The 24252-nt window shown below is 41.1% G+C and overlaps 1 protein-coding gene across 1 annotated transcript in view; it reads right to left on the reverse strand.

Annotated features, from left to right (window-relative positions):
- Positions 1 to 9848: 9848 nt before the first annotated feature.
- Positions 9849 to 24252, reverse strand: part of LOC131981056 (potassium/sodium hyperpolarization-activated cyclic nucleotide-gated channel 2-like) — a 35818-nt gene continuing 21414 nt past the window's right edge. The window contains exons 5-8 of the mRNA XM_059345345.1: positions 13998 to 14144; positions 13374 to 13614; positions 13121 to 13285; positions 9849 to 12104 (exon numbers count right to left, since the gene is read on the reverse strand). Of these exons, the coding sequence (XP_059201328.1) occupies positions 11158 to 12104; positions 13121 to 13285; positions 13374 to 13614; positions 13998 to 14144 (1500 nt within the window). The 3' untranslated portion in view covers positions 9849 to 11157. The remainder of the gene's footprint in view (positions 12105 to 13120; positions 13286 to 13373; positions 13615 to 13997; positions 14145 to 24252) is intronic.

The following is a 24252-nucleotide window of genomic DNA, read 5'->3' on the forward strand; positions in this document are numbered from 1 at the left end:
TCAATTAAGTGAGGTGGAGAAAAATCGAAGGATTAACTGCATGTTATAAAACCCTGCCCACTTCATGCATACAGTCAACAATACGTTCAACTGCTGGAAGATTATACATTTGCCTCAGAGCATGAGAAAAAAATAATTTTCTATCATACATTCTTACTGGATATGACTATTTGAAGACAAAATATTGAATCTGATGCTGATGAGGTTTAGACTAGAATTTAGGAGAAATCTACAAAATATGGTAAAATGTAGACATAAATGTTTGGTTTGGATGTTTTCTTTCCACTATTCTGAAAGAATTAATGTAATGGGAGAAATGTAGCTCCAAACCTTAAAATTGACCAGTGCATGAAAACATAATATTTTTGCCTGTAGTGTTTCTCCTTAAATTTCCCAATGTAAATGTGTAAAATCAAAGAGAAAACAGTTGCTCCTGTTTAAGTGTCATTGGAAATATAATAATAAGTGTAATGCCCACTCATAAAAACATTGCTTCACAGTCCTATAAGTGGTCAAAAACTTTACAGGGTGGCTCTAAATGTATTAGATATACTGGGTGCAATGACATAATAGCACAGTAAATCACACTTAAAGGCGGTGTGGTGACTTTATGTGTGTGCTGTGACACTGTGAATGTCTGATTAGTTAATAAAAGCTTTGCAACAAGGAGCACACTCGGATGGTGAATATTTTTGGTTTCACTGCATGTGTGTGCGTGCGACAGTGTGTGAATGTGTGAGTGTGGCTGCTCTGATGAATAGCCACAGTGTCACTGAGTACAGACCTTGACAGAGCAGAACAGATGAGATGATTCAGAAGCCAAAGCATTGTCCTGGCTCTCATCACTTCAGTTGGCGGCCCAGAGCAAATATTATCGGTGGAAGTGGATGATGGAGGGAAATCATCGAGCAGAGGCCTTTGTTTCCTGCCGCAAAACAATCACAGCTGAAACAGCCTAAAGACCTGCAGGAGATTAAATGTTTTGCAAACGAAACAAAGTGCACTGAGAGAAAAAAAGTAATAATATCTGCCGAGAGGTTTTTTTTTCACTTCTCCATGAATCATATTTCCTGTTCTCTGTTTCACCGCTTTGCTTTGTGCAACCTTTTTCATCCTCTCTTTTTCTCTCCTCTTCTTTTGGCCGGAGGGTTCATGGACGTTTCTGGGTCGTCTGTAATGGGAAGTGTTTAGCAGAGCAGATGCATGAGTGCTGCTCAGGCCAGCTGCTCACAGAGAGCCCAACAGCCAGCAACCTTCCTGCTCCTGCTCTCCATTTATTTCAACAGAAAGATCTAACAACAAAACCCGCAAGAATGTTAGTTGGTTTAGTTCAAACTAGTTGCTGAATTATTATTTTACTTTGAAAACAATATTCAGGGGCTTTCTCAGGAAGCCACATTGAAACGGTTCATCATTTGCATAAAACATTGTATGTATGAGCTGCATACTGGCTGCAGGATGTGCCCTTGTTACTGCTGTTGCCCTCTGCTTCCTCCTCCTCCTCCTCCTCCTCCACTCCCCCAAGAGACACATTCCTCATTACATAATTTGTTGCTGTAAGCACATATACAGTACTCGATAAGAAATAGTGTTAAATTCTCAGCTTTAGCTGCCAATTGTACTGTAAAGCTTCGCAGCACAGGTCTGAATTCACATCTCACTATTCAGGAACATTACATAACGGATTGAGTAAATCTAAGGTGTATATTTTTTAAACCTTGTTATTGTACCGTATCAAAATCATGTAAAATTAGGTCTGAAAATTAATGCTGGCACTGTACGTTTCTGCAAACCACGGATAGGTTAAATCTCTTTTTCACCCGTTCTCATTTCCTACTTATGATGCACTGAGTCACAATTTCAAACACGTGGTAAACAACAATTATGGCACTTATTTATGTTTAGGCATCAGAACTACTTGGTTAAGGTGAGGAAAAAGATCAGAATTTTGGTTTTAAAAACATAACTACTTCCATACATAGCTTGCAATTTAAATAAAGACTACGGGACACATTTATGTAGGTGTTACCGAGTGTGACATAGAATGTGATATAATCACGCACAGAAGTTAGTTTACAGGTTCACTTTAAAAAAAACATTGATTTCGGTCCAGTGTCTGTGTTTGTCAGCTTATAATTTTTTTAGTCAAGGACAGCCCTATATAAAATAGTTAATAACAGCAGATCTTGGCCACATTCTAATAGTCTGTTTAGAGTTTGTTGCCCCATTATTAACCTAATTACATTACATTACATGTCATTTAGCTGACACTTTTATCCAAAGCGACTTACAATAAGTGCATTCAACCTGATGATACTAGACATAGACCACAGGAATCAAGTAAATACATAATTTATGGCATAATTACTATGCAATACCATTAAAATACACTCAGATTTATATGAATAGTGGTTAAAAATGTTATCCGTTTCTGATCATGGTTGTACATGTGTTATTATGTGTTTTGGTCTTAAATTCCTGCTTTTCTGGACTCTTTGCCATTTCCTGTCTTTTGATGTATGCGTGCAGTAAGTGTGCCACTGAATGGTAAATCGAAATTACAGTTGGTTTGGGTCATGTGATTTATAGGCGTGTGTCCTTGGATGAAGGCTGTATTGATCCGTCAGAGGAAAAAATTCTCCTTTTGTCTAAATGAGGAATAACACCGTCAAACAAATGTCCTCGGGGACCAAAGATAAGACGACCAACAAATTAAATTAAAATAAGATGACTTGAAGAGGACCACGTGACCCCTCTCCTCCTGTCTCTCACCGTGTGTTTTTCTCTTGATCATTCCAGCTTGACGCACTTCTCACTTCCTCCCCAGCCCACTGTCCAGCAACTGTGATCATGTTACTAAGGCTGCCTGCGGCTGTAAGATGATTTACTGTATCTCTCTCTCTCTCTCTCTCTCTCTCTCTCTCTCTCTCTCTTGCTCACTGACTCATTCATGGACTCAGAGCTTGGACCAAATGCTAATCCTGGCATTCAGATTTGAGCTGTGTTCTCTAGATGCTCCCTGGTGCAGAGAGACATGGCCAAAGCCGCTTCAGCAGAGGGGAAATGTGAGGGCAGAAGGGCGAACGCTTGCGCCTCTGTCTTCTTTTCACACTCACTGACTGAAGGAGAGTTGTTATAAGTGCAAGCGTCAGTGGAGAAACATGTGAAGTCTGCATGCTAATTCCACACTACAAAAGTTTAATAAATTGCTTTTTTCACCCTGTGCATTTTGGATGAACCACACTTGGGCGGCTGTGGCTCAGCTGGTAGAGTCAGTTGGCCCCCAACCGAAGGGTTGGCGGTTCGATCCCTGTCCGTCGCGGCCTACATGTTGAAGTATCCTTGAGCAAGATACTGAACCCCAAATTGCTCCCGATGCTGTGTTCATCGGGGTGTGAATGAATTCCCAATGGTGGCAGGTGGGACTGTTTAGCTATATAAGTGCAGGTCCATTTACCATTTACTTGACATCTTAGAGCGTGTCAACTGACCGGTGTGCATGTATAAATATGGGTGTGGTCTCCATCTTCAGGTAACATCCAAACATATTTATTAAACTTTTGTGGCATGGAGTATATGTACATTTTTCTCCACTGAGGCTTCTTTCCATACTCACACATAGAGTTTTCTGTACGCATCCACACCTGCAAATGTTGCACCTGTCCTTATGAAGTTGCTAAAAAAATGCTTATTTTGCAGGGGAAAAACCCTGGGGGACACTAATGTTGTAGCTTCTAATATAATAGGAAGTTTGCGTCCAGTCAAGGCGAGGGGACTGGAAGGAGATGGATGGGAGGAGGACAAGGATACCAGTAAGCAGCTAAATAAGCAAATTGCCCTCTGGAGGTAAACAGCCTGGGGGGTAGTGCGGGAGATGCTGATATGATTAATTGAAGTAGGACAGCCAGGGACACAGTAGAGGACCGGCACTGCAGAGGAAACCAGGTAGAGGACAATCCTCGGCCATATACAGGATGAAACTATATACCCAGACTACATATAGCTTCACAACTTGGTGTAGTATCTGCCTGCAGCCACTATCAGTACATTGCTTCCTCATTGAATTACAATGAAATGGATAGAGAGAGGGAGAGAGAGTGTGTGTGTGTCAATAGAGCGGAAGAGAGAGAGGACATTATGTCACGTCAAGGTAAAACTACGTACACGCACTGCGGATGGCCTCACCCACATTTGTACCGGCTGCATGTAGATCTGAGGAGGCAACATGAATGGTGTTGAAACCTCACCTTGCATGTAATTTTAATCTTTCTATCTCAGTGTGCCATGCATAATCACTGAGGATCCAGACAGCAGTTTGTGTGTGTGCGTGTTTGTGTGTGCGTGTGTGTGTGTGTGTGTGTGTGTGTGTGTGTGTGCGCAGGAAAAGGAAATAGACAGGGAGAGGGAATGGGTGGGTGCTGCTCCCAGGCTGCTAGAGGAGTGTGTCCTTGGACTGCCCTCATCTCTGACGCACACACCCACCCACCCTTTCACACACACACTCCTGCCACCGGTTCATTTACTCTCTCTCTCTGTATCAGACAAATACAAAACTAGGGCTTGCATGTGCATGCACGCGCTCATAGGTACAGGAATAAATACACACACACACACACAGGCGCACACACAAACACACACACACACACACACAGGCACACACACACAGGCACAGTGGAAAGCTCTTAGACTGAGCTCAGACATCTCATCAGGGATGCAGCAGAGCCCCTGTCTGCAGAGAGAGAGAGAGAGAGATCTCATCTGATGTGGGGTAGAACGAGGGTGGAGGGGTTGCTGGCTGATTTACAAGGTTGAGGTGCATGTGTGTGTTTGCAGCTACCCATGGTACATTAAATGTTCGCATACACTGCATCCAACTAGGGACAGGACGATTTTATCGTGGAACGTGATTAAAAGCCTCACAATAAGTTGACTGAATTTCCATTATTTGGAGAATCATCAAAAAGCACAATTAAAGCCAGAAAAAGTGAACGTGCTGATATGTTTTTCTTCAACTACTGTTAGATTGCAAGAAAGTACCACAATGTTTTACTAAGACGGGTCTCAAATAATAGTCTGCCTCTATGCCACAATTCCAGTTGGACTATGTTTTGTGAAAGGATAATTCCTTTTTTTTTTTAAGTCAGAGATAAATCATATACATTAACGCAATTTATCGAATTTTTCTCGGTACCATTTGACATCATAATAGAGAAGTGAAACATGGAGTTATATATATATGTGTGTGTGTGTGTGTGTGTGTGTGTGTGTATTTGGGGTGTATATACAGTTTAAGTGATTCCAGTATGTTTGAGAGCCGTTTTAACCATATTTTGATATCCTGGAATAAAGTTAAATCTGCCAAGCTCATGTTTTATTTGCTCTGGCAGATACATTTGCTCACTCTCCTATACAGGAAGATTTCCAGGTATTACAATCATTTTTCATGTACCAAGTCACCAGAATAAATGTTGGCGTTTCTGCAAACCACAAATATGTTGAATATGAACATTTCTGAACTGATGCAACCCTTTCTCATTGTGAAACTGGATGATGCTTTAAACACACTGCAAAAATGTGTTGATGGTTAGGTTAAAAACTATAAACTTATAGACATAACTTCCAACAGAGGGACAGAAAAACATTACTTCTGCACAAGAACTTCAAACAATGGGACGCAAACACTGCTCTCCCAGTTCAAAGTTTTGGGTTTGTTAGTCCCACACACCCACAACTTTCGTCACCACACAAAACATTGCAGATTAACACATTTGTGCTTTGCATAAACATATAATGCCAACATATTCTGCTGGTGAGTGGCCTGTTTATCTTATTTAGATGTTAATCGGGACAGTATTGTGAATCGTAACTATTTGGCCCTCGTCCCGTCCCTGCATCCAACACAGCATGCCAAGCAACAAAGACACACCAGTGAATAAAAGTCCACACACAGAGGTAAGTATGCCAATGCGCTCATCTTTTTATTGCACAACAATGTATCGTCTTTTTACGAACGCTTAAACGACATTGCCACTGACTGACAGACCAGCTTATTGAGAGAGACCAGGGTGTGGCTCTGTGTTCTCGGCCAGCAGAGGTGGTGGACAAGACAGCCTTTTGGACGCAGGCTCAAATCAGCTCCCGCTCCCGCCGCCACCAGCTGTGCATCTCAGTCTGAAAGGACTGGACAGCGATAAATATCGCCAGCATCCCAAGCATCCCGCTGATCCTTTGAGATCGATTTGGAAGTGCTGCGGCCCGGGCTGGGAGCTGATTTGTCCCTGGACTGTAGACATCAACTTAGACAGAGCTGGAGTTCTGAAATACTTTTTGTTAAGAGCAGAAGCAGAGCACAGCCTGAGATGGTTGCAGATTGGCCTCCAGAGAGAAAGAGAGAGAGAGGACACATGCTGTGTCAGATATCTGTGCTGTTGTCTACATGGTGCTGGTAAAGTGTGTCTGGATGCCCACACCGAGCTGCTCGTGCAGGCTGTGGAATGCTACTAAGTCTAGGGATGTGCTGGAGTCTTTTCTACGAGCATTACAGTGTCGTTTTTTTAGAACAAGTGGAGTCGTGACCGTGTAACACTTTCCAGCTTGTGCTGGCTTCTCTCTCAGCCTCACGTGGGTTTCAAACCCCTAAACGGCATCGTATTCTCAAGTGGGACCAACATTATAGAAGGAAAGGCACAGGAACACACACACGCACACACAAACTCAAGCACACAATACACAGAGTCCTGAAGCAGAGAGAAGGCTTAGGTAAGCTAAGCAGGCTACAGTAGCTACGACACAAAGGTTTAACTGTTAGACTAAATAAAATCATTGTACAGTAGTTGGTACACAACAATGTCTAGATTTGAAGGTCCCACTAAGAATCGTACACAAAACTCTGCTTAGATAAGAAAAATACAAGCATGCACTCTGCTATTATCTGTCAAGGTAACTCAACCTGGGGAGTCGAGCTCGTGACGGCTGCGGCTCGTGAGCCAAATTCAGCCTTGGATAGTTTTTTTTAAATATATATATATATATATATATATATATATATATATATATATATATATATATATATATATATATATATATATATATTTGAATGGCAAACCAGATCAGTGTGCAACCAGCATCAGAGTTTAAAGACCTGTGCAACAATGTGGTTTGAGAAAGATTTTCCAGCAGTCTAGTTTAGTTCCTGTATTTATATTGTGCAGGCATCTCCACAGTTTTATTTGTTATTTTCTTTTGGCTCTGTGCAGCAAGCAGGTCATCTAAGCTAACGTCTAGACTGCCGATATCCACCAGAAGCCTGTCAGAGCTCACCCTCTCACTGTAGAAAATGTTTCTTATACAGCAGGTTGTGGTAAAACACAACAATGTGCCCCACATCTCTGTGTATACCATATGTACAGAACATGAAAGTACAGAGTACAGCGCGCATGGTGTTGGAAGGCTCAAACCAACAAAAATGTGCAATTTTGTGTTTCCCAAATCAGGGAAAATTATATATACTGACATTGTCATTTTAATTCAGCAATACTATTCTTCATCTAATGTTTTTTGTTTTTTTTTACATATATTGCAAGTTGAAAATAAAAACACATATTTGCATTTTTACAGGCACATACATACCACAAAAATAGACTATGTGGAAACTAGATATACTAGGCACAAGGTATATACAGTCCATGTGCATGGGGCACATTGCAAAAACAATAACAAACAAAATATACTGATAAATCAAAGACACAAAAAAGAAAAAAAAAGAATACCCTGATTTGCTAACATATCAACACCAAGGCATTCAGTACCCTTAATATCTGGTACAGCAAGAATGAGAGGTTTGAAACTTAGATACTCTCAATAATTGTCAGTCAGTGTCAAACATGTATGAGGGATTTCAATCCCACTTCACAGCAAGGTCCAGAAGAAGAACCGTTAAACAATCGCACTTTGAACCCCCCGTCATCAGGCAAATACAGCGCTATATCACACACACACGCGCACACACACACATGCACACACACATTTGGGCAGTGGCTGGATGCCAACTGAATGAACACACTTGTGACACAGACACAAAACAGATATCTGACAGAAGTATGTGCTTGGCCAGCGCTGTATCAGCGTCATGGCTGAGGGTTGAAACAGAGTGGTACTGATCAAAGTGTCTGGGATGCCATCCTTTGAGTGGGAGTGAATTACACACTACAGTATCTTACTGGATGGATGCAATGAAACAGAGATGGTGCCTGATATTGCCTGAAACATTAGCTCTTTAACTCTCCTTCCATCACGCTCTCACCGACTGCAGACTCATTCAAATAATATCAGCACATTCCTGATAGCAGCTTAATAGGGCAAACTCTGGTATTAGCACAAAGGAATGGGGAAGAGGACCAATTGATTGCACTGGAACAGTATCGAAGCACACAACAGCTATTGACTCAAATGGACTCGATTCATTCACAATCGTATTGGCATTTTGGCATGTACCTTTCCCATAGGAAAAAAAAACAACAAAACGATACAAAGTTCCCATGTTGCTGATGGAGCGGGTTGTAAAAACAAGGTTTAGTGCATGTTAGTGATCAAATGAAAAGTGGAAATGCAGCTGCTCTACAGTGACAATGAGCCAGGGTTTACAAGCCATATAATGAAGCCCTTGGATAAAAACAATCACTTACACCTTGTTTCAAGATTTAAACAGCTCTCAAGTGATGGAAACAAAACGGCAGCGAGTTTTGTTAATAACAATCTGAGGGTTATGACTCCACTCGATAGATCCTTGCTTTACTCAGCCAATCAAAATTCAAGGGGAATCTTTCAGCATGGTTAAATCAACACGTTGATTATGGGAAGATGGACAAGTCTACACAAATCAATGTACAGCCACGATGCAGCAATCAATAAATCTCTCTGGAAAGGTAGCAAACCTGAGTGAAATGTCCGTCGCATCGATTTTACAGTTTGGCTCCGGATCGATGCTCAGAGCTGAAAAAAGTTGGACGCGCTGTTTGTTTAACGCATTGAATCAGCTGCCTGCTTTCTGTCCCAATTGGATTCGCTTTTCGTCCTTTAACCAGATAATGGGTCCAGGAGAAGTACTGCACCCGTTTTAAGAGAACAGAGCATTGATTTTTATTTTGATTACAAGATCGCAGTGCAACAGAAGGTGCTTGACTGAATGTCCTCAGTGCTCGCTTTGGACCGAGGAGTTCAAAGTGGTCACGACTCGCTCTCGCTCACCTCAATAAAGAAACCTAAAGACAAATGGATCCTCTTGTGACAGATAGGGTGTGTAGGGGGAGGGGGGTAACATACAGATTAAATACAGCAACGTTCTACCCAGAGAAGCATCATCAAACCTAAAAAGATCGAACAGACACTCAGCAACACATACAGCAATGCCCACAACCCCCTTGCATCATAAAAGCCTCTTTAAATCTCTGTCCCTTTATTTACATGGCAGTTTATATCTGATTAGCTGTCTTCCTTCTCGTATGGCATACATTCAGCAAGAGAAGGCTTTTAGGTTCAACAGGATCAGAATATTTCTATCACCAAAGCCTCAACCCAATCCCGAAATTTGATCAATCCAAATGGATCCAAATGTTGAGACATTCATGGGAGTTGTGGGTGATATGGGGCACTTTGAGACTTTGATATGGATATACAAGTGAGGCATTGGTGCCCCATATTGCCCACCCCCATTCATCTTAAAATTTAATATCTTCAAATGGCCTTTAAAGTGACGTTTTTGAGGATCTGTCTTGCTGAACTCAAAGCGTGGACTCTAAACCAGTTTGTCCCGGCCCCGTTTTTTTTGTGTGTTTTTTTTTACGAAAATGACACTGCACGTCCTCTCATTCCCTCCCGACATTTTTGGTTAAGGTAACAACATGGTCACTGGATTACAATACTTCAAGTGGAGCCACAATAGCTGCTGGATTCTTTAAGATTTCACATTAAAAATTAAACAAAAAGGAAAACTTTCCTGTACAGCATATGTATAGATATTTATATTCATATATATTTATATATAGGCGGGGTAGAGTATTGCAGAATTATATTGCATGTGTTAATCAATAAACCTAGACAAAAAACAAGCAAGTATACAGTATGGGTTGTTCACAAATGTTTCCTTTCGATAAAGCTCAGATTATTTAACCACCTCTGCCTTCAGGGTTACAATCAGTGTACTGACCAAACGGCTGACCGCTTCCCAGATGTTTGGAGAAATCGGGTCAGTGTCGCCGTCAGCATGTCAAACCAATCGCGCTTGACAAAGCAAGTGTAGAGTGTGTGTGAGTCCATTCTCTGGAAATAGAACCAAAACGTACCAACAAACTCACGCGCACAAACTTACACTCACATATATACATACACACAAACCAAATATATGGCTTCTAACGTTGAATCAAGGCAGTTAAATAAATGGCATTTTTCTTCTATGTTTCTTTTTTAGTTGATACAGACACAACCAGACTTTGTGTTCAAGCTCAACTTTGGTTTGGGTAGATACAATGAATATAATATCCCTCCGTACTTTTTTCATCAACTATTTACACATCGATGTAAGATCGACCAGCGGTCTAAAACACTATTTTCACTACTATTTTAAACAATATGAAGAGCAATGTGTTCTTTTGCTACGACAGCTTATACGGAAAAATTACACTCAAAACACTTTTTGAACGCTTAAAATGTCATTGTCATTTGACCTCAAGTCCCTGATTTTCATTTTTAAATCCAGCTCCTGCTAGATTGCATTGCATGGATTCTACACAGTATGCAATAGTTACATGAATCGTACTTTTCTTCATATCTTTACAGTAAAGACAGCGATATACAGTAGGTGTTTGGAAGCAGAGTGTAGGGGTGATACTAAGACTAAAGGTGCTGGCACAGTAGACTAGACCAGTTCAACCTTAAGTTATACTAGTTTAATTGTATAGACTCCTCCTAGTCAAAGTGTCTCAAGACTTTGAGTTGCTCTTTTCCTTCTGCTGACACCAGCACACAGTGCATCCAGGGCGAATGACTGGTGGCGCCGGCAGTAGCTGATTGGTCATTTAGCAGGCTGACAGATCAGCTGGACTGACCTAAAACAAACAGATTCTCCTACAAAAAAGGCCTCTTTCCTGAACTCTACCAGGGTCACAAGTTGGAAGACAGCCGGGATCTGGCAGAGTCTAGCTCTGGAAGGCTGACAATTGAATCTTTCTTGGGAACTCCAGAGTCTGGAGGTCCTGATCCAGCAGCTGCTGCTACTGCCCCCATTCCAGCAGGTCCACCAGGAGGGGGTGTGGAGGCAAAGGCCACCCTCTGTTGAGCTCCTGCCGATCTCCCCACCCCCGAGGGCCCTGGCAGGTTGGGGTGAGAGGGCTGAGGGGGGCCGATGGAGTTGTTGGAGGTGCGGGTGGATTGCGGAGGGCTGGGGGCTGCGGAGGCAGCTTGTGTTCCCTCTTGGGGGAGTGAAAGCTGGGAGTCAGACAGGGCTCGGGTATCCTGGCTCAAGCTACCTGCATGAAGGGAGTGGGTGCTCTTGTGTGAGGCAGGCCTCTGCTGGGTCTGTGTGGGGCTGGGTGCATGGTGCTGTACTAGGGACAACTGGGAACCAGAGGGTCCTGCGCTCGCCATGTACTGGAAAGTCCGTCCTGAAGCTGCGAGCGGGCTTTGGACAGGCGGGCTGGAGATTGCAGATCCAAACGCCCCTCCGAATGCCTGCGGGGGTTGAGACTGAAGCGGAGACATGGAGACTGGGCTCGCCAGGTTCTGCATCACCTGGAACCTTCGCACCATGCGAGGAGACTGAAGAGTCCCCGGACCCACCAGGGGACTCGCCATTTGAGGACAAAAGCTCATGGCCACAGCCTGCTGCAGAGTGGCGATAGCAGAGCCCGACTGCGCCTGGCCGGGGGGAGCAAAGATACCGCCAATGGAAGGGGTCATAGACATGGCCCGCGGCCGCTGCAGGTCCACCAGCTTCACCATCTCACGGTCGTACTTGACAATCTCCTGGATCAGCTCGTTCTCCTGGTTGTTGAAGACGCCAGAGTTGAGATCGTGCTGAACCTTGTGCATCAGGATGGAGTTCTTTTTACCTGCAGGAATAAATATGGAGCTGTTATTAAAGGGAGATGAGAAAAGACAGGGCAGAGAGGACAAAAAGCAGAACACATAAAGATATGGAAAGAAGAGGATTTGAAAAGGAAGAACAATGTGAGTTAGATATAGCATGTGATGTCCTTCACACCACCAGGTACATCCTTTTGCAGAACAGGCCCCGAGGAAAATGGATGTGTCACCCTGTACTTTCATCTACTGTTACAGTGTCCCGTGTCGTTCTGAGGGAACAGCACAGCTCATTTTACTGCCTATTCCAACATTAATATTCTGGAAACATATTATATACTAAATATTATTTTATTTCCTGTACATGGGGTTCATTTTAGAGGCTGTATGCAGAGATTTAAAGCTTTTGTACTGCGAGTCATATGTCTAACTGCATCAAAGTTCCCCTATATGACTTGTCTTTTATTAAGTTTTACAGTAGGCCTTAAAGATATTTTGTTATTTGTTTATTTCTGTAATGTGTAGCCATGTAGACCTGTTAAAAGACATGTTTATGTTGAAATAAATCAATCTATATAGTAGTTTTGTCTCATGTTGAATGGGTTTGCCTGATATGGACATAATGTACAAATGTGTATATTCCAGTAGAACCTGTGTGTGTTTTTTGAAGAAATATTCAAATGTCATTTTTGGACACCCTTAACCCTCAGGGCAGGTTGAACATGTTTTATGCGCTAAGCAGTAGAAAAATAATAATATTTTCTGTTTGTTTTTTTTTTTCATTTAAAATCCTGGTGGTATCATGACAAAAACCTGGCATTTAAAAAGGTAAAAATCTTTAAAATTATTTAGTATTTGATATCAATAATGAGGTCAGATGTAGGTGAAAAAAAATCTGTACAATGAAAGTAAAATATAATAATGTATAATATTTTTTTATAGCTTGCTTTTAAAGAGTGCGTTTTTATGCGCTAAGCTGTAAAAGTTTGCACAGTATTTGAGCCGGCCCTGAGGGTTAATGCATGCACAGGAAAAAAACTTTTACCTATGCGGTCTAGACGGTCAATGGCAACAGTCTCGAAGGCGCGTCTCATCATGGGATATTCTTCCAGCACCTCATTGAAGTGGTCAACAGACAGCGAGTAGAGTCGACAGTACGTCTCTGCTCGTACGCTGGCTGTTCGCCGACCTCTCGTCAATAAACAGATCTCTGGAACAAGGAAGGAGGAAGTGAATCAGCAGAAGCTAAAAACGGCACCACCAGAAAAACTATGTGTGAGCCACAAACTGTGGCTTACCTCCAAAATAAGAGCCGTCAGAAAGTTTCATTGCCAGAGTGCCCTTAGTGATGACGCTGCAGACTCCGTGTTGAATGAAGAACATTTTCTTTCCGATGGTGCCTTCCCTTATAATGTAATCATGCGGCTGGAAAACCTCAAAACGCAGCTTTGTCAACATGGCCGTCACAAAGTTTGGCTCTGCGTTGGCGAACAGTGGCATGGAGGCCACCAGCTTGCGACAGTTGAAGTTTACAATTTCCTAAAGAAAAGAAAATTCAAAGAAAAATTCATATTCTCAGTATAGGTGACATCAAACTTCAAAATAGTGGCTTAAAACAAGTAGCTTTCTATGCTTTTATTGTATTTTCAATATCACAATGAATAATTTTAACCTTTATAGTCTATAATAAGTCCAAAAAACGATGTAGCTGAATAAAGACTGTGGTATGTAAACAAACTGGCATTTTAATGAAATAAAATTCTCAAAACTATTTAATATATTGGTAGTGATAGACATCCCTGAAGTTGGTTAAAAATGTACTCAGTGAAAGTGGAAAATAAAATAAATAAATGATTTTGTTTTGACGCGGACATTTTTGTCCTACAGCGTCAGATGTGTCTTATTGTGCGTGTACGTCTCACCTCTCTGAGGGGCTCGCTGAGTTCTCCCAAAATGCTCTCCTCGTCAAACATCTTGCCCTGGTATCTGTGCTCGTAGTAGTCATGGATTTTCTGTCGGAAGTCGGCAGGCAGCTTGTGGAAGGACATATACTGCTCCACTTGTTTGTACTGAGAGGGACAAAGATAGTGTTCTGTTAGTGCAGTGCACATAACAATTCTGACAATAATTGTAACAGTGTTTAATTGTTATTTTTTAAAGGGTAAGTGTGGTGATGTTCTGTGTTTTTCATATTGTCAGAAAAATCCCATGAAGAGGATCTAAAAGCAACAATGCACTGATCCCACCAGCCGGTCCTGTCTGTGTAGTCAAAGCTTCAAGAGAGCTCCACTGTTTTCCAAATATATATTGTTTGTTTTTGTTTTTTTCCATTTTTTCTAAACATCAATAAGTCACACTGTTGCTCTGGGTGACATGTCCCTTCATTATGATGAAAATGGGCACTGTAGTTTATTTCAAGTTAATCCCACAAACACCGCCCTGCTGCTGTTAAATACTCACTGCAGACCACAAATATTGATTTCTCCACAGCTGAAAATAGCCCCGAATACTGCACTATTTACTCCTGATGGAATAATTAACTATAGAATACAGCATCCAGCTGTTTAAATTCATTATTTAGCATTTTCAAAAACTGAAATCAAAGCTATAGACAGGGTAAAAACAACTAAATTACTACAATTAAAACAACTGTTTTTCCATTTAATTATCAAGCAAATTATTAGCAAACTTTTTAAATATTGCAACAACAAAAAAGTGAATTAAGGCTCATTTTCATAAACTAGTCTAGAGCAAATAAACTGCTCTAGTGTAGTTTTTAACAGATGGAGCATTGCATGGTTGCAATCCAACAAACTGGAAACAAAACAAGTTTAATTAATCTTTTTATATCAGCTCTTAGTGGCCAGGAATTATGTCCAGAGACAAAGACCAATTCATATCATCCAGGAAGATGCGGACAACAGCTGTTCAGTCATGTGAGCTAAATGTTCGTTAAGTCAGAATTTGTTCAGCAAAAGTGTGTCCTTTTGTCCCCATTTAGTGCATCAACTCTTTTGTGACAAGGGCAAGAACCTCTTCAGGCATGCATGAAAATATTTTGTGCAATTTTTGCCCTTTCCATTCAGCTTTTCTCATTTGATATTTCAAAATATGCATAAAAGAAAGTGAATGACAAACCTTTCATGAAATGTGTGGTCAATAACATATATAAAGACTTTTACCAGCTTTTTCCTTTTTCAGTTTGTTATACATGTTTTAAAGCAAAAATAATCAGTTCATGTGAGTCCATACTTGTGTTTACAGCAGGAAATACAATTCACACACAGCAAGAATGCAGATATCTTTAGATAGGTTTGTATGAAAATATTCTTTGATTGACATTTATTTAGCAGTTTAAATTTTGTTTTTTGAACTACACCAATACCTTCACTCAGCTGGCAGTCCAATGCAACAGCCTGGCAGTAAATCTTCCCTCCATGAAGGTTACAATGTTCAGTTTATATCGAATCTGTTTTAGAAAGATGCCTGTTTCAAATTTATGGCCATTTTGGAGGCTGTAGTTCTTGGTGCTGTTGGATTGTATTGAATTATCCTTGGAGGGTTTTCTTATAGTTTATTTCTGGTTGCACAACATTTAACAGAATAAAGACCTCAGACTATAACCAAAGGGCTGCAGCTTATCAATGAAAATATAAAAGGTGTGTTTCTGGGGATGATGCGTCAGTGTTTCTTCCAGTGAGTCTGCACAGAGCAGTGCGGGCACCCGCCCTTCAGCTGTCAGTTTAAATGAACACACTGGCCATTTGATCAATGCTACCTAGAAGTTTAGCAATGCCGATAGGGGCAATCGGGCAATCGATAGGGTCCAACACAGCAAAAACACAAACAACCAGCTCCTATTGTTGAACTATGCTAATCAATCTGTCCAAAGTAACCACTGAGAAACCAAAAGCAGTAAACTGTTGAGAGAGGGAAAAGATTTCTTCTTGTACTTTGCTGTCAGACTGCGTACGCTTCAACCGAGCACAAATGGAAAGCCTAATAAGACGCACAGCTCCACCCTGCACCTATAAAACTGTCTGAAGCACGATTTTGAGAGGCAGAGACAGCTCGGCGGGCGGGCAGGCACGTGCTGTGTTTTCAAAACTTTCAGGGACTGAGGAAATCATCATCCACGCTGTCTCTCTCCCATCGGTCCTGAAATGGTGAAGTGGACGACCACAACAAAAGAAAAACTGTCAGCTGGCATCAAGGGACTTTTGACAATGTCTTCAGCAACAGCGAGGCCTCAGCACAACTGGAAGGACCCAGGTCCACTATTGGTGATATTGCATCAGCAGCCATGTGTGCAGCCTGTCAGAGGCCCCGAGCAAGACAGTGAAGTCCACCTGCGTGCACACTAAGAGCTCTGGATCCTCAACAGCATCAGATAAATGCCTCCATTGGAAATTGTTTGTACAGTTTGAGACAGACAGACAGACTGGCTCCCTGTTTCCAAAGGAGATACATATTTGGCAAACAAAGATTTCTAGTTACTGAATGCTCGTGTAAACAGAGAGAATCCTGCAGTACAATGAAATCCCCACTTTCCTGACAGAAGTACAATAACTCACAGCTAAGAATAACTCCACTATAATGTAATTTCAGCTGATATTGTGTTAGCACCTTAAACACCAAATTGAACAGACCCTGTGTGTATTATTTCACACAAGCAGGGACACATTAGCAACTAAATTAACTGCAGGGTCGACTGACAGAAAGTTACATTGTTGTTGCATTATTTGAAACAATAACTCTGGTGTTAAAGCAGAAACAGATAACTGCTCAAACCAGATCTATCTAGTCAAGTATGGGAGAGGATTAGGGCCAGGTAGGAGAAAAAAATAAGTCATTATTAAGTTCAAGAAAAAAGTTGAAATGAAGAGAATAAAGTCGAAATACAATGTAGAGAATAAAATTGAAATACAATGTTGAGAAAATACATATATAATATATAATATAATGCAATATATGTCTAAAAAATTACATAAAATCAGATTTTCCCCAAAACAATAGTTGTGGTAGCCTACTACCAAGAATAGCTCATTTATGTGTAGGGGGATTTTAGTACTACACCATTAAATATTAGTAGTTGCTCACTTTATGACATTTATGAAAATCTGATTGTTACTTGCAGTCTACATAAATGTTCAGATAGAAAACAATGTTCCTCTGACTTATTGACACAAATCTGTAAATATCTTTCCAACTTTACTGAAAACAAAAAGTTAACCTTATTCTCATCATTTTTACCCTTTTCTCGTTATTTCAACTTTTTTCCTCAAACTGCATAATGAAAAAAAAAATCCTCCTCTCATTATTTTTTTCTCCTACCTGGCCCCAGTCCTCTTCCGTGAGTCAAGTGATTCAATCTACTTGTTAGATACATTAGCAGCCTGGCTCCAAAGCAAAAAACAACCATTTCAACTGTCGATCTCAGTGCTATGATGAAGGTGCAGTGAAACACGCGGTAAGCAGTGATGTAGTGTCAGCTTGCTTCTGTGTTTTTTTTTATTACCTTCATAAGTACGGGTGTAACTCAAGCACCATCCTCATCCTGTTTTGTGCCGTAAATTGTGCCTTCATTTTCCCGGGAGATCGGACCCAGTGGCAAATAGAATTGCATAGTGCAAGCGAGAATAATAGGTTACCAATCTAAACATTGATGGTCTCATTATTCTACAGCATTACATTGTGCAATCAACATTTAGTTCATAATGATAAGTTAAAGCAAAAGAAAATGTCTATTGTCTCTTAAAAGTCCTTACTCTCAGCAGTAATCTGTGTGTGATCACATCCACAGCCGATGAAATATGTAGAGATTGTAGTGTTTTTTTATGTACAGTCTTTTCCATTTATGGGAAAGATAGTAACAAGCTAACATAAACTTGAATGAGGTCTTTATATTTCATAGTCGCCAGCGAATCTTTTTGCTGTAAATGGTTGGCTGGACTCTATGACCTGAAGACATGAGCAGACACTTGGCATCCTCTCCTGCGATGCCCTGCCAGGTTTTAACTCTTCAGTTCTCACTTATTTCAGGCACTTTTTCCATTCAGTCTGGTCTTCAGCAAAAGCAGCATGTCCTCAGTCTGGATTCGGGTATGTTTGAGGTTATTATTCAGGTGCATTGTCTGAAAATAGGCCTTTCTCACAGCCGACATTTTGACTTGTCATAGCAGGTAAAGTACAGGTGTTACTCATAACCAAACTCTGCTCGATTCAACTGCTCCAGTGACAGTGACAGTGAGCCAGCATGAACAATAAAAGGACTCTGAAATCAAAGCAGCTAAATATAATTCATTCATTCATTCATTTATTCATTCATTCGGCTTAACCACCAATCTGAACTCGGGTCAGTATGTTTTCTCCATAGAAACAGCATCCTTCATCACATTTTATCCACCACAGGGGCATCCAAGAGGGCACTTTCCCCAAGATTTTGTGGACTCTATCGTAGTGGCAGACACATAGAGAGAAGCCCTTTTCTACTTGTGTTTCAGCAAAAGTGCTGTAATGAAGCTCTGCCATCATGCCTTAGGACATTCATACTGATTCCAAAATGGCATAATAATAGCATCGATTCACATTAGAACACAGAAGTGTGAGGAGACGGTAGTATCAGCAGCAGTATGTGTACAATAAGTAGTAAGTGACTTCAAAACAATAATGGCGGAAGAACTGCTGTTTCTGGCTGTAGAGATTCTACAGACTCAAGCAGTTGTTGCATTTTGCTGAACATGTTTTAACTGCCAGTTCACATTAATCCCGCCTCAAACAGTCGCCCCAAATCTAACGCCTCTGTTACTACTATGGATGGGAATAATTAATCAGTGATTGATTAATGGTCGTAAAGAATTTGGTCAATCACATGGAATTTTTTTTTTTTTTTTTTTGGGAGGCATTTTTCATACTTTATTAGATAAACACAAAACACACTTAAATATGCAAGATTACTGTGAAAACTAACGTAATGTCTCTTCGGGGGTAGCCTGGGTATACCCAGACTGCCTTGCACGCTCGATTTCATTTCGAACTGCCAAGGGGTCTGGAAACCAGAGAGGTTTCTTAGCCCTGTTTTAGGGATCCAATCACAGAGCGGGGAGGGACGGCAAGATGATGACGCATACTAGCCGGCAGACGGAAGCTTGTAGTTTTCTTATGGATCCAACATGGCTGCAGCAGACGCGAAACTCTCTTTAGCTGTAGATGGTGTTTAAAATAGTTTAGAGCGAAAGTTGAAAGGCGAAAGGTCTCTCGGCGGCTCCGCTGTCTCGTAGCGAGATCACCGGCGTTACAATAGCGGGGCTAATAGCTACCGCTAACACCGTAACGGTAGCGTAGCACTACCACTATTAGCCCCGCTATTGTAGCGCCGGTGATCTCGCTACGAGACAGCGGAGCCGCCGAGAGACCCGCAGCAGCTTGTTTATTCCCATAAAATCAGTGGATGTGTGTGGCTGAATGACATGAGGGGGAATAAAGCGTGAAAATAAATAATCTTGCAGAAAGTGAGAACTGGAGAAGCAAAGCAGCAAGCAACACTCTCTCACAGACACACACACAACAAACATCCATTTCTGTTGCTCTACTACGTCATCTGGTATAACTGATCTGATTGGCTAAGAGCTACCTACAGACGCTTTTGATAGACATTCTAAGCGCCCAATAAACGGCTCCGGAGGACCGTAAACCACACCTCCTCTACGGAGAAATGAACGGCTGGTTCCCAGACTTTTCTCATTTGAGATTAGTCTGGTGTTAGCCAGGCTACTTCGGGGGCTGAAACATAAAACATTTAACTCCTTGATAAAATCTCTACAGTATCATCTCAGTTGATTTAGTTTTAAGATCGAAAGGAAGTCTCTTTTCGTCCTTTCAAAATAAAAGTGTCCATTATCAAAACAGGCTTTTGCATAGTGCTGAATATATATTTTTTAATTTTGCCCATGTATGCATGTTTTTACACATATTAAAATATGTGTAAAAACAAAGTGATTAATCGATTAATTGATCGTTAACGTTATAGATGATCAAGTTGGCAGGTTTCTTCCAAACGCCATTCCCTACCTCTGGAGATGGTACAGAGCCGTGATCACTTGGTCCCCCCTTGTGTATGCCTTATGGACGTTCAGACCACAGGCGAAACATCACGAAGGCATAAATATCGCAGCTTGAAACGGTCTTAAAGGGACTACAGACTACCATTCACACTCTCATTCACTCCTACAGGCAATTTAGAGTGTTCAATTAAACCTGAGCTGAATGTCTTTGGGCTGTTGGAGGAAGCCGGAGAACCTGGGGACAACATACAAACTTCACACAGAACGGTTTCACCTATCATTGATTTAATATACAGAACATATCATGTTGGTAGAATCAGACTCATTCTGTACAGCTGATCCCAAATCAACTTCCAGGAACAACTTGACCAAAAGCCAAACCCAAGACCATGACAATTCTGAGTCCAACAAGGCCTGAGGCCAAGATAAGAGAAAGACTTTTAAAAAAGTGATCTTGAGAGTGAACTCAAGACAGAGACCAGACCCGAGTACAAGAGCCATGGTTCCTCAGCTGCACCCTTTTCACCTCTGGCTCCTAAAAAACAAATTTGCAGCTCAAACCAAACTCGTTCAAACCAAGTGGAGACCAGTGGTGGAAGAAGTATTCAGATCCCTTACTTAAGTAAAAGTACTAATACACACTGAATACTTACTCCAGTACAAGTAAAAGTCCTGCAATACTTACTTAAGTAACAGTACAAAAGTATCGGCCTCAAAATGTACTCAAAGTATCAAAAGTAAAAGTACTTGTTATGCAGAATGCGCCCACTCAGATTGTTTTATATATTCCAAATATTGGATTATTATTATTGATGCATTTATGCAAGAAGTGTCAAGGTATGGCTCATTTAAACTACTTAATATACTGTGAGGTTAAACTAAAAAAAATTGATCATATTTTTTATGTTAAATCTCAACCTGTAAAGTAACTAAAGCTCTCAGTTAAATGTAGTGGAGTAAAAACTACAAAAATTTGCCTCAAAATGTAGTCAAGTAGAAGTATAAAGTTAATGGAGATACTAAAGTAAAGTACAAGTACCTTAAAAATTATACTTAAGTACAGTACTTGAGTAAATGTACTTTCCACCACTGGTGTAGACATCATGGTGGCTGTGTGCGCTTCTTTTATCCAGTCTATGGTGTCGTCTCACACAGCTGTGAGCATGGCTGCAGGTGTGTATGACTACTTCTTCTTAAAGTTTTCTTAACACCAGCGGCCTGTAGAAGTTCTAACACCAGCATTTCACATGAACAGGAAGTGGGGAAATATTAAATCCTCTCCATCCTGTTTAAAATCCTGCAACATTACAGAGCCAAAACAGTGAAAACTAAATACTTCATGAACTGTAAGTAGGTTTAATGCTACCACACACAGCTCCTGCAGAGGGGATGTTGGTATACAATGACCTCACATCACTCGCCAAGAACAGTATTTTCACTCGGTCCAGAAATAGCAATGCATGTTTCTGACTGATACCGTCACCCACACTGCTTCCTTCTGCCATATAACATAAACATAAATAAACCAAACATGCAACATTTGAATTATTCAGCATGTACGTACGGTCTCCTGGGTGGAGAGGAGGGAGGTGCAGCTGCACAGCTCCTCTGATGGAGTTACACAACACAAAGTCTCACCTGCATGAGTGGCTCTGCTTCCTGACATCTGCAGATGGAGAGCAGCCTGAGGAAATGACCCCGTGTCACAACTCTTTACCCGCCGTGTCAAAGCTAACACTGCAGCTGGTGAGCCTTTCATAGAATAGAAGTGCTGATTGTGAACAAAGTGCAGGTGTGGCGGGGAGGGAAAAACCTCACACTCCCCGCAGAGATGCAGCGGCCGAGCAGCTGTGGTGGGGCCGTGACGCGGCTAAGTCTAATGAGTGAGGCAGCAAAAGCCTATCTGATTGAACTTAGATGGTGGCATTTAATGACTTGACTTTGAGAGCCAAGTCACAGTGCGGTGTATCGATCGTCACCAGGCCAACCTGAAATCTCTCCGGTGTCAGAGGAGAGGGAGTGTTGGGCCAGTGCGTCACAGCACCCACGGGGGCCTGACAAACACCCAAATGAGAGTGAAAACAACATCCATTTTCTGTGTCACTTTGATGACGGTGTATGCGGCAAGAGAATGCTCCACTGACGTTTTGTCGAAGCTGCTGCTTTTCGGAAGTCTTTGCATTTTTTTGATATATTATTCAGACGAAATATAAATACATTTCTGCAGAGTTTTGTCTTTGATTATGTTTTTCCACCTTTCAGGCCCATTAACTGCTGACCCACAGCTTTTTATTATTGGCCTCCCCTTCTCCTTTGTTCCTACACTTTCTTTTTTTTAAATTTACTTTTCAAGCTTCTCCTTTCCTTTCCTTTCCCATCTTCTCCTTTAACTTATTTTTCTTTCTTTATCATTAACTTATGTTTAATTTCCTTTGCTTTAGCTTCCTTTTTCTCTCCTCTGCTTATATTTAGTTTTCTTAACTTTCCCATCTCTCCTTTCCTTTCCTTTCCTTTCCTTTCCTTTCCTTTCCTTTCCTTTCCTTTCCTTTCCTGAAGTTTCCATTCCCATCTTCTCCTTCTCCTCTCCTCTCCTCTCCTCTCCTCTCCTCTCCTCTCCTCATTCATCCCACAGCCTCTCTCCATTGGAAATTCTAATTCGGGTTCATCCCAAACGGCCATGTGGATGTATAATTCATTCACTTAATTCCCTGCTAAATCGCCTCATTATATTATGCAGCACATTCACCAAAGAGAAGAAAATCAGATAGTGGTAAGTCAGAGCTTGTCTTGTCTTTCTTCAATTTGGAGATGTGTACACAGGGAGGAACAACACACTGTGAGGTCTCACACAGTACAAAGTCTCATTAAATGAAATGAGGCTTCTAAGGAAACACTGAAAATCCTTCAATTCAGTCAAAGGGAGTGACGACCGAAGCAGTCTGACTGATAAGGGGTTTGTTCATCAGACACACTTTCTGCTAGAGCAGTGAATATCATTTGCCACGACCAAAGGGACGCTGTTTTCGTTGTAGACAATGGCGTAGGAATTTCTTTGGCCACTATCTTTGCAAAGTCAGCCTGCTTGTGGATAATTGGAGCGATCAGTGACAAGCAGTCTGGCTAAAAGAAGACAGATCACTGTTGTTAATGGTGGCAGCAGCACGGAGAGGGAGCGGAGCAGGAGGGGGAAAAGGTAGAAAACAATCTTGTATCCTGTCTTGTGCCACATCATGGCAGAGGGCTCAGACTGATGTCTGCTCTCCGTCTTGCTGACTGAGATTAGTCTATACGACTACAAGAGAGGAGAGCTGATTCAATGTAACCCCCCCTGTGAGGCCGTTAAGAGCTGATTATTGATGCAAAAGGTGTATCTGTGTGGAGTTATAGGACTAGACTACTGTCTGCTGCGTGTCTTAAAGGCACAATGTGTGGGGAAAAAGGGGACGCCTTATGAAAAAAATGTACATCACAGTTTTTTAACAGTATGAAAAGCAGGTGTAAATCATAATCTTAATAATGGCTGAATTCAGTATAGTTGCTTCAGCTTCACGGTCCTGGTGTATTGGCTCAATATTGGTGTATTGGCTTTACTCCTCTGACACTTTATTCTTTATTATTATATTTATAGTCATATTTATATTAGAAATTGTTATTGTTAGCTATTTCGTTCATTGTTTTTCTTATCTTATCCTATATTGTGGTTGTTTTTGTAACTGTTTCTGTAACTTGGAGCAATCTGGAAGCAGAATTTCCTTAGGAATTAATTAAGTTCTATCTTATCTTATCTTATCTTATCTTATCTTATCTTATCTTATCTTATCTTATCTTGATTCTATTAGTATCACCTGCGCTTTTCCTTCTATGACAGGTAAAAAATGCCTTTGGTGAAAGTGCCCTCTTCAGTCGGTACAACAACTAAAATTTTGGTACAAGACTTGTTGAGGTGACAAAAAATTAAATGTTAGGTTGGAGGTCAGAAACTTTTTATGAATTCATGTATTGTTAGTTGCTGTCCACAAGGAGGAACCTACACGGTCACCCATTTAGTTGGAATAATTTTGTTTTCAGACACAATCCTGTTAATTGTGGTTTCATTTTCATTGTGATATGTTTG

This window comes from Centropristis striata, chromosome 11 (genome assembly GCF_030273125.1).
Source record: "Centropristis striata isolate RG_2023a ecotype Rhode Island chromosome 11, C.striata_1.0, whole genome shotgun sequence".
Taxonomy (NCBI): domain Eukaryota; kingdom Metazoa; phylum Chordata; class Actinopteri; order Perciformes; family Serranidae; genus Centropristis; species Centropristis striata.